At 31.0% G+C, this 11,507-nt stretch overlaps 2 protein-coding genes and 1 pseudogene across 2 annotated transcripts; 2 read left to right on the top strand and 1 right to left on the bottom strand.

Annotated features, from left to right (window-relative positions):
- The first annotated feature begins 244 nt into the window (after nt 1-244).
- Nucleotides 245-3,294, top strand: LOC108687415 (another transcription unit protein). Its single transcript, XM_018193171.1, has 6 exons — nt 245-467; nt 651-1,394; nt 1,508-1,902; nt 1,983-2,573; nt 2,657-2,855; nt 3,089-3,294. Exons 1-6 carry the CDS (start codon nt 413-415, stop codon nt 3,253-3,255), a joined length of 2,151 nt encoding a protein of 716 aa, XP_018048660.1. The 5' UTR covers nt 245-412; the 3' UTR covers nt 3,256-3,294.
- Nucleotides 3,295-3,685: 391 nt separating this feature from the next.
- Nucleotides 3,686-6,874, bottom strand: LOC108687339 (protein FAM188A homolog). Its single transcript, XM_018193049.1, has 5 exons — nt 6,590-6,874; nt 5,841-6,240; nt 5,486-5,754; nt 5,059-5,356; nt 3,686-4,907 (listed from the first exon to the last, which is right to left on the bottom strand). The coding sequence occupies exons 1-5, from the start codon at nt 6,693-6,695 to the stop codon at nt 4,601-4,603; spliced, it is 1,380 nt and encodes a 459-aa protein (XP_018048538.1). The 5' UTR covers nt 6,696-6,874; the 3' UTR covers nt 3,686-4,600.
- Nucleotides 6,875-8,436: 1,562 nt separating this feature from the next.
- Nucleotides 8,437-11,081, top strand: LOC108687083 (annotated as a pseudogene).
- Nucleotides 11,082-11,507: the final 426 nt, after the last annotated feature.

The raw sequence follows: 11,507 nt of genomic DNA, 5'->3' as shown, positions 1-11,507 counted from the left end.
ATATATATATATATATGCTATATCATTTTTAGAATAACGATGCACATTTCAAGATGTGTATATGAAAAAACTATAATATTTTGAGATACAAAAAAAATGTTACATAGTTGTACTATATTTTCTACACTTAAAATGAAATAGAAACAGTTACGTTGGAGAGAGAAAGAGAAGGAAAGTCAAAAAAGTGTGGGAGTGTGCAAAAAGTTTTAACCATGATGATTTAACAGCAACTGCTGTACGAAACGTATAAATCAATTATATTAGTCTCTTGTTTTTCTTAAAAGAAGAAAATGAAAGGTGAATAACTGATGTATTATTTCTCCCGTGTACCATGCATTTTTGAAATTGCGAACTGTTTCTCTTTAAGCGATTTGAGCTATTTTGAAGTTGCTCCGTTATCAATCTTGAACACATGGTAAACATGTCACCGATGCGAGAAACTTTGCGTGATTCTAGCGGCGATTCTGGTACGTAATATGGACAGATGTATTATTTCTATCATTCCTCTGCAGATATCGCAATTCTAAAATATTAATATATTTTAATGTATTCACAATATTAAACAGAACGATAATTTGTTAATTATCTACTTGAGGTTATGTCTTATCGCAGGCGACATCTGATTTCTGATTTCGCGATTTTTCTTTTAGGATCAGAGTCCGATAATGCTTCCGCGTCCTCAAGATCTAGCCGTAGTGATAGCCGAGCATCGCAGGCTCCGGCCCAACAAACGTCAAGCAATGCTAGAGGAGAGCATTCTGAGGATGAGAACGGAGCACCAGCTTCACCTGCGTCAAACGCTAGCGGTAGCCGCGCCTCGAGGTCTACCAGCCAGAGTCCAATCGGCTCGAATAAGTTGGATGGCAGTCGTCGCTCAGAGAGTCCGTCGTCACCGGCTGGATCTGGCTCGAGACGTTCAAGCGTGGGTTCTGTCCAGAGCGAAAAATCTGGTTCTCCGAGGTCCAGAAGCGGCACGCCAAAATCAGCAGTCTCTCACAGCTCGGCAGATTCTCCAAAGTCTCCTCGATCACGCTCGCCATCGCCACACGGCAGCATACGTTCCTCGAGTCCAAAGTCACCCGTCAGTTCAAGGTCTGCACGTTCTAGGTCGGTGGAAAGAAAATCCAAGACTCCGGCCTCCCCTGCATCTAATGCATCTGGTTATGATTCCCTGAAAAGTCATAGATCTCGAAGTGCTTCTTCTCAAAGAAGTAATAAGTCAGGAGGTTCAGCGAGTCCAACAGAAAGGCGATCGAATTCTTCTGCATCTTCGAGGAAATTTGATGAACCAAAGAAAGCAGATTCTGAAAGATCTGATGATAAGAGATCAAGATCTAAAAGTCCGAAAAATGATAAAAGTGATAATGAATCGAACAAATCCTTCAAACAAACAGGTTTGCTTAGTTTTATTAATTATAATATTCAGAATATGATTTTTAACTTGAAGTTATTATTTGTATTAGCTAATTAATTATTGTTTAATGTTGAAATTTTTTTTTTCAATCAGTTAACGATCGTAGTCCAAAATCCGATGAGAGCGACGAAGAACAATCAAAGACTAAACGACAACATAGTAGTTCCGGATCAGATACGGAACAAATTATGAAACGAAGTAAACCGATAATAAACTCAGATTCTGAGAATGAGACAGTTGACAAAGAAAATAGTGTCGCTCCAACTGCGGACGCATTATTTGGTGATGCAAGTGACATTAGTACGGACGATGAAAAGGATAAAAAGGAAGAAAAAGAAAAAGAACGGAGCCGCAGTAGAAGTCGGAGTAGAAGTAGAAGCAAAAGTCGCAGCAGAAGCAAAAGCAGAAGTAGAAGTAGGAGTAGGAGTCACAGCCGCGGCAGATCTGAGAGTGGTGGAGAAGGTCCAAGTCGATCTGTTATCGAAGACGTAAGTTAACTAACCAAGTTTTTGCAACAGATTTTGACAAGACTATGAATGTTTTAACATTAAATTTATTCTATATGCAGGAGGACGATAAAGATAAGGAGGAAGAACCAGAACCACCTCCAGAGACTCGAATTGACGTAGAAATCCCGAAAATTACTACTGATCTAGGACGCGAGATTCACTTTGTAAAATTGCCGAATTTCTTGTCCGTCGAAACAAGGCCGTTCGATCACGATACCTACGAAGATGAAATTGACGAAGAAGAAACTCTAGATGAAGAAGGTCGTGCTCGATTGAAGCTCAAAGTTGAAAATACATTGAGGTGGAAGGAATCATTTAGTGACGATGGTAAAATGGTGAAACAGAGTAATGCGAGATTCGTTAAGTGGTCGGACGGTAGTATGTCGCTGCATTTGGGTTCAGAAATTTTCGATGTGTATAAACAGCCGTTACAGGGCGATCACAATCACCTTTATATTCGCCAAGGTACAGGTCTACAGGGTCAAGCAGTATTTCGAACAAAACTAACATTCCGGCCACATTCCACTGAATCGTTCACACACAGGAAGATGACTATGTCTCTGGCCGATAGATCGCAAAAGACATCTGGTATTAAAGTTCTTTCTCAAGTGGGAATGAATCCAGATCAGAATAGGTACGAAATGATAAAGGTATGTATATACTGTACATGTTAAAATTTCTATATATGTATTATGTTAAATTGTCATTACATTTCGTTTCTTTTTTTTTTTAGAAAGAGGAAGAAAAATTACGTATGGCTATGCGAGTTCAAAATAAAACGAAGAAAAGTACTAGTGGTAGTAGAAATACTAATCGTGCTACAGGAGCATACAGTGGTGATGCCTATCACGATGACGGTTCTGATGACGATGGTGCAATTTCATTAGCAGCCATAAAAAATAAATATAAAAAAGGAGCGATTCCTTCTAAAGGTTACTTGATATTCATTGCACTGTATTAGAACACATTTTAATATTCATAATATTACTAAAACATGATCTTAATATTTTTTCTGTCAAAAAAATTTTAATATTTTTTACGTTGTACTATAAAATGTAATATCTTTTAACTTCAACATATATTATCTTTATATTTTCATTGCATGTGTTATATTAGATTAATTTATTCTATCTATTTATATAAGTTAAAAAACGTTTTATTTCAGCATCGAATATTTATTCTTCGGATGAGGAAGGATCAGATATTGAGACACACAGACCTAAAAAGAATATTAAAGGAAAAATTCTAAAAGATTCAGATGAAGAATCCACTTCTGAAAGTTCTGCGGGTAGCGGTGGAGACGATAATCAAGTTGATGATGCGAGTGATTAAAAATGTATATATAATTCAGAATTTAGTATTTTCTTTTATGACAACCATTACGGTATATTATTACAATACACAATGCAAATAGCATGAAATAATATTTAATAATTTTATAGGTAATATTTGATTCATATATCATGTAAATAAATCAATAAATATAATACATATTTAAAGTTATCAATGCATTTCTTCTATTGTCTTAGAAGAAATATTTTTAGATTTTATCCTTTTTGACGAAGTTATGAAGGCTTCTACAGAGCCAGATTTTGCAATTCTTAAAACATAATGAATAAAATTATTTGTACTCCAACTGCACTGTAATAAGGCAAAATATAATAGAGTGTAGACATGCATTTGGTAAATAAGTTGGCTCGTCACTCCTGATCCTTGAAAATCTTTACCATAGGAATTTAATTACTAATCCAAAGCATTGAAATTATATTGCGATAAGTGTATTTCAAAGTAGTAAGTTTATTATTTAACACTGTAACTGCAGTTTTGCAAAAGTCATATAAAATAAATATTGACCAAATATCTATTAAATTATGTATTAAGTAGTATTCCGAAAGTGCACGCATATTTTACTTAGTACATCAATTTTTTTGGGAATTCGTAGCTCTAATTTTTATTACATCTTTATTACATCAGGAAAGGGAATTTGAAATTTAATTTAACAATTTTATTAAAACAGAGCTTTCTGAAATACTTCTTTGATTCAAATAATTTTTATGGCAAGAACTGCGAAATAATAATATACGGAAAGTATTAATATGATGTCTCACAATACTCAGTAACATTTCATCTATATAATATACAACAAAATGAACTTTATTAAAATCCACATAGAACTTGTTTTTTTTTCCGTATATAATGAAAATCTCTTATGAAGTAAACTGCACGAGATAACAAAATGCTTGTGTTATTGTAAATTACTTGCAATCGACCACCATTAAATCCTAATGTGCTGAGAAATTTCGTTAAGATGCTTTTGAAGAATTAATTAAATTGTGTCTGATATATATTCAATAAAAATAAGGTACTTTAATCACGTTGACGTAGTCAGTGTGAAGCAATATTTTGACAATAAATTGTACGTATTAAGTTAGTAAGTTTTTATACTGACCATGCGTTATGAATATTACATATTTTCCTGGAAATAATTAATATTCCTTTATTGGCAAGTATACTCAATAGCCTTATGGTATTCATCAATGTAAACCAGAAGATGGCCGATTTGACTAGACTACGATCTTAAAGTGGTAATTCTCAACGATATTTCTATAGAAGCGCTCGGTCAGGTCACTCTATGTGTCAGCTCCATTGTATACATATATATTACAGTTTATAAATTCTAATTTAAACTAGGATTTCGTCCTACGTCCCACTGTATCTCAATCCTTGGCCACTTTGTTTGCAGAACCGTCAGCATAGGATTGCTATCCATAATACATTTTACAGTACACTCAAGCAATACTGCTTGTCCTTTGTGATATTTCACTCTATTTTCCGGATTGCTACGCTGTAGACCATTGTAGTGATATAAGACGAACATATCTGGGCACATACATGGTTCCTCAGGAAAGAATTCATCCATAAACGATGCAAGAAGTATTATTCCTAAATTTTCACTGTCCAGTCTCTTCCTCATGATATCGACACTGCAAGAACATTTCGATATAAAATTTGCTAAGATTATTGTTAAAATTAAAGTCAAATTTAATATGAATAATTTTAATATAAATAATTTCACACATGCCTATTAATACAAAATGTAAATAATATATAAACTACGAAAGCGCGAATACATACTATTCAGCAACGGCTACTAGTCCTAGTTCCGCCAATACATCCTGTAGTAAATTTGCCGCGATAAAGTTATTCCCTTCTGGATCAAAACGTTTGAAAATTCTTCGCGCTTGTTCCGATGGTGTTTCTGGACTCACTAATCGCTTTTCCGTAGAAAAGAGTACAGTTAGATGCGTATCCGATCCTAGCACCCAGATTGGATGCGACGGTGATTTTAAAAATGTACCCACTTCGCAATATCGTAAATGCTCTAGCAAAGTGAGAAATCCTACTGTATTCTGTTTATCAATACCGCGTAATTCTGTAAAATATATAATATAGAGTACTGAAAGCTAATCTATCTATGTATAAATTAAAATATATAATTAAAATATACATAGAATTGAGATGATAATGTAATCAAGTTTAAAGAAAAGAAAAATCAACTCACTTAATCCACTAATATCTTGATCGTGATCCCAGACATGACTAACTGCCCGGCCAGTAAGCATTAAATTTATTAAACTTTGGCTTCCATATCCATAAGTAGAATCGATCATGGGTTCTGTGGGATCCGACATTTCGGAGCATATTTCTGGAACTCCTTTTGTACACATCACTGTATAAAGTAGAAGTAATATACCATACTGATCTTTTAACATTCCAATTCGTTCCGTAAAGAAATCTTCTACATCATCGATGCTATTTGTAGTAAATATCCTATAACAATCAATAAAATATCAATTAATAGCAAAATATTAAAAAATTAAAATTTATTAGAACATTATTTTCTAGTATAAGCTTACCTTAATTGAGAATGAAAAGCTTCTGATTCTAATGACACTTGTTTGATAGCCAATGTTTCATTAATTTGATTACCTTCGCTAATATCTTGGGCTGAATTTGCCATTGGCTCTGCTGATTTGGAATCAGTACCTTCTTTGCTAGATACGAAGTCATTAGAATCATTGGCATGTACTACTGAATACTTAGGATCCTGAACATCAGCAGCCTGATTTATAATTTCAATCAAGGCTTTCACAAGTAATTGATCACATTTTTCGGCTTTGATATCCTTCCAAGTTATAACATCGCTCTCCAACAGTAACTGCTTCAAAATAAATGCTTGAACCGCAGCTATCACAGCGCAAGGTCCTCCTTCTGTCTGTACAAGCGCAGTAGGTTCATCTATACTGAAGTAGAAGCCTACAAAAAATTAATTAGTGTAATTAGAACATACAGTAATAAATTTATAATATTTCTAGAAACTTTATAATGTTACATTTTGTCTATATTACATAAGAGGTACATGAGCATTATTCAACATTAAGTTATCAACTTAATTAATTATACATGTTATGTATTATACAATTATGCTATTAAGCAAATACTTATAGAAAATAATTGGGCAAGGCAAAATGAATGAATTTTCAGGTTGTCTTTCATGAAAGTTGCTATTAACGCTAATGATTGGCCATTGGATTGGTGTGTTACATATAAAATTCTTATGTCTACATGAAAATAACCGCCGTATTGAAAGAGAAAGCCTCAATACCTTGCGCCCATCGCTTGAAAACGTCCTCCTTGACGGTCGAACCCCACAAAAGCGTTTTAATATTTTTCAGGAGCTCGTCGTCACCCGCAATGGCATTATCGGCCATTATCTTCCGGATGTGCGCGATAATACGGGAGATTAAAACGCGCCGTGTACACGAATCTTATCTAGAACTAATCATAATATTTTTCGGCACTATTAGCTTCACGTTAAATCCTGAATTATCGGTCGCATATAGGAACCACCCGATAACCTATTTTGCACAACAGAAACCTGCCAAGTACGTCGCCATTTTGAACCGTTTTCTCTTTCACGTGAAGTGCGAACAAAGATGGATCCCTTTCCGCGATGACGCGCACTCGTAGAACAATCGATATATCGAATTTCAGTTCGAACGCGAATTCAAGAGTTGGAATTACTTCGACTAAACTTTAGCTAATTTAATCAACGACTTTATTTTAACGACTATTTTACTTATAGGCCTTATAGTAAAAACTCTACCTATATATATGCAATTTATTTTCTTGTACTTGAGGTAAGATGATTTTTTAAAAAGAAGATTAAATATAACTGGCAAAATAATTAACAAAGTATCTTGAAATAATCTTTACAAATTATCACGCAATTATGTTTGTAATATTATTTGTTGAACGAGTTAATGATCTTGATTTTTTTATAACAACGTATGTAATACACGTATATGAATAACAAAAATGTCTTTATACTTTATTACTTCGTAATAAGATATGTTAAATAATCACGTATACGTAAGTTATATATTAAAAAGTGGATTAGTTCAAGAACTATTTTCGACGTCTCGCGTGAAAAATTCAATACATTTTTTTATGTCTAATTAGATGATTGGCTCAAAGTTACTTTAACAAGACGGATTTTATTATTTATTGATTATATTATTATTTGAAATATACTTTAAGTGTATAGAATGAATAATTGCTTTAAGTGTATAAAGTGAATAATTGCTAATATTTCTGGAAACTTTGCGTTTAAACATATTAGTAATATATATTCATGTTTGCTTTAAACGCAACTTGTACACAATTAATTTTTATCCAGAGTGTATACTGCCATTCATGTATTATCTAAGAAATCACATAATCTTTGTGACTGAAAGTAGATAATCTAGAATTATTTTGTGATATATTTTCGCAAGGAATAAAATGGCAAATACAAGAATGTATGTATGTATCAATTAAATATCGATTAAATATACAAAGAGAACTTCTCTTTTTGATACAACTAATTATTTATATATATTTTTAATAATAAAGAAAAGAGATCTTTATAATTATCTTTAATTAATGTGGTTTACTATTGTAGAAATTTTATGAAATGAATTTTTTAAATGTGAGTTCTACAGATTTCTAAAATTTCAAACAAGAAATAGCATATATTTAATTTTTATACAATAAAAATGAAAAATATAATAATATAAAATATTATATTTAATTTCTTTTATATGGTCAGTTTGTATAATTTATTGCAGTTTCTTTACACTATTATCTGTAACTTGGCTTTAATGAATGCAGGAGCCACTTTAGGATATTCCTCCGTAGTATTTTCAGTACTGGCAAGTAATAGATCATCAATAACTTTAAATGCAATGGAGACACCTTTTTTCGGTAATTATTTTCAATGAAAAAAAATTTAATATTATTTCCCATTACAAAATGTGCTTATTAACATATTTTGTAATAAATAATACGATTTCAATTTTTATGATTTTTAATATCTGTTGATAACAACAATAATTTGAATAATTTTATATGCACCTAATTATGTTATAAAAATTTATTCGAAAAATTTTATCTTTTCACGGTCTCCAAATTATTGGTTGCCTCTTATGCCTTATCATAATGAACTATGGAAGACGATGTACCATGATAGTATATTGTGTAAATTTTTCTTTGGGATGAATTTCTTATTGGGAGTAGTTATAATGTGATACAACTCTTCATCGATAGGATGCTAATAGGTGAGAAATTCAAATCGAAAAAAGGAAAACAAAATCTTCTCGAAACTTATTTCTTTAATGAAAAAGCAAACAAAAACAATTCGTAGAAATGCTTTGTAAATTTTTAGGAATTGCAATGGGTATGTTTGCAGTTTCTGTTGGAATATATTTAGCAGAAATCTCTATTACTTCATGGAAAACAGTCATTACGGTTACCTCGCAAATAGCTCACTGGAATTCTGATCGTTTACTTTCTAGGATTTATTCTACAAGTAAGAGCATTAAATAATTTTTTATTAATAAGAGAATAAAAATATCATTGATAATTAGATAAAATTTGAGTTAATCATCATATGTTTTTGTATTATCTAATTTCAAACAAGTTTGTTTGAAATTTTGCAAAGTATCTGCTGATAAATTTTATCAGCAGAAAAATTAGTATGATGCAGAATCCGTTATATGAAATACTGGCGAATGCCAAAGTGTGAGAGAAAAACTCTTTACATGACTTCAAAACAGATGATAGAAATCAAGCAGACTTGCACATAGTTTGACGTAGATTAATAGCAGAAATCGAGCAAAATCTGCATTTGATAAGTTTTCGATTTTTGCTGCCAATCTGCCATCAGTTACATCAACAGTCTCTTGCTAGAGCAAGCTAATATGGACGCTAATATGGACGAAATCAAATTTGTTCAATTTTTTAAATCAAATTTACTAATTTGCTGCCATTCTGACAATAAGCTATTTGTTTTTTTTATTATGAATTTTATTTGAATACGTTAATATCGATTTTTAAATTTTATTAAAAATAGACAAATTAAAACTTTAGACGTTAATATTGTTAACATAATAAATATACACATATAACATATGTAATTAACATATAGATATATAATAAAATATAAATATAAATTAATATTCATATTTTATTTTATTTACATTTATATTTTATTAAAACACATTTATATTATTTCAGAACGATTGGAAGTCAATAGCAGCATTTTTTTCCATATTGTTTGTCCTATGCAATATTTTCTTCATCCGCGAAAGTTCTGAGTGGTTACTTTTAAAAGGCTGAAAGGAAGACGCTAGGATTGCTCTACTTTGTATCCACGATTTGCGTCAGGAAAAATACAGAGTTCCAAGAAGAGTTTACAAAAATGACAAACTATATCGAGTCGAGAAATAAATTTGAAATATCTCCAAATTGCCGAATAGATTTCTCCTTGACTAAAGAAATCAGACAGAGATTTCTTATTTGGAATGTGTGGAGCATACTAAAGAGAATTTGGAGAACAATCCTTCTACCAGAAGTGTGGAAACCTTTTGTGATACTAAATCTCTATTTACTTTTTCAAAAGCTTTGTAGACTGTATGTGATTATATTTTATACCATTGATTTTATCATCAGGATCAACATAACAATAGATCCATTTTTGATTATCATAATAGTAGGAATAATTCAACTAATAGACATTGTAATCATTGCATGTTATAGCAAAAGGTAATTATTTTTTTTTATTGTACAATCTACAACTACATTCAATATGAACTTATTATAAATCTACATAATACATCCATAAAAAATCAAACACCAATAGTTGAAGTAAAACTAATAATCTAAGACAAGAGCGATAATTATTAATTACATAATTATGAATATTAATTAGCGAAAATTTACTATTGTAACCTGTAATTTTTAATGTTTTAAATTCAATAGCTGTCGTGATATTTTTTTATGGACTTTTGTGGTTAATCTATAGATCACTCTATTAAAATGCTCATTAGACGTTATGATGTATTTCAAATTGATAATATTCTTGATAATATTCTAGAGACTTATATAATAAATTTTGAAATTTTATTAGAATTGATCGTCGAACTATTTGTCTGGTGTTGGTATATCAATTTCTTTGGGCGTTTTGACAGTGTACTTGCAATTTTTTGAGAACATTAGCGTTACAACTATTCCCATTGTTTGTATCCTTTTTTATGTGGTAAGAAAATAATGTTTTCATACATTATCTCGTCAATAGTTATAATTTTTTTTTAAGAAAGTAATTATTATTCGATGATCTCGGCAGAAATCCAACGTAGATTGAACTTTAGGTATTATCTTTTTGAAAGAGTTTCTTAAAAATGATTTATCAATATTAGCTAATTATAAAGTTTAGGATTAATCTCTAAATCGCAGGGTTTTGGATTATTTGGATTTTTTCGATTCCTTGGTTCATGATTCTGGAACAATAGCCTACTAGATATGTGAACATTTTCGGGCAATTTACTACTTTCATCTCTCTTGTAACCAGCTACATCATACAATTGTATCCAGTAATGGTAACACATGATAGAAATGTTACCATTTATTTTTACTGCATAATGTCTATTATTGCTACTATTTTTCTAATGATTGCTTTACCGGAAACACTGGGAAAGATGAAAACACAGATAAAAAATACCGTTAGAGGCAAGTTACAGATAGATGAAACTTTTAAAAAAATTGAAAATACATGTTAAATGAATGCAATGAATAGTTTAATGTTACTGAAGCAATTTATGCAAATTGATATAAGATAATATAAGAGTTTATAAGAGTTTAAGTAATGTAAACGCATCATTTGCAACAGATATTTTTTTTAAATAATTAAGATTAATGAAAAATAATTAAAATAATCGAAGTTATAATTAATTAAAAATAATTAAAAAGTTACATAGTTTTATATCAAATTTTTTCCGAAATGTCATAGTAGATTCCGAAGATTTTTCGCATTGAACACAATGCTGTTTTTCCAAAACTTGGATAACCTACCAGGATTTTAATTAATTGTCAAATGGGTCAAAAAGAGCGTTCTACATTTTTTCCGTAAAAAAATTATTTCTAATTAAAGTTAACAACATTAAAAGTACAATTCAAGAGATTTCGAATGAATTTTAATTCTTTCC

This window comes from Atta colombica, unplaced genomic scaffold (assembly GCF_001594045.1).
Source record: "Atta colombica isolate Treedump-2 unplaced genomic scaffold, Acol1.0 scaffold102, whole genome shotgun sequence".
Classification (NCBI taxonomy): Eukaryota; Metazoa; Arthropoda; class Insecta; order Hymenoptera; family Formicidae; genus Atta; species Atta colombica.
The sequence above is the reverse complement of the archived record's forward strand: the minus strand, read 5'-3'. Positions and strand labels throughout refer to the sequence as shown.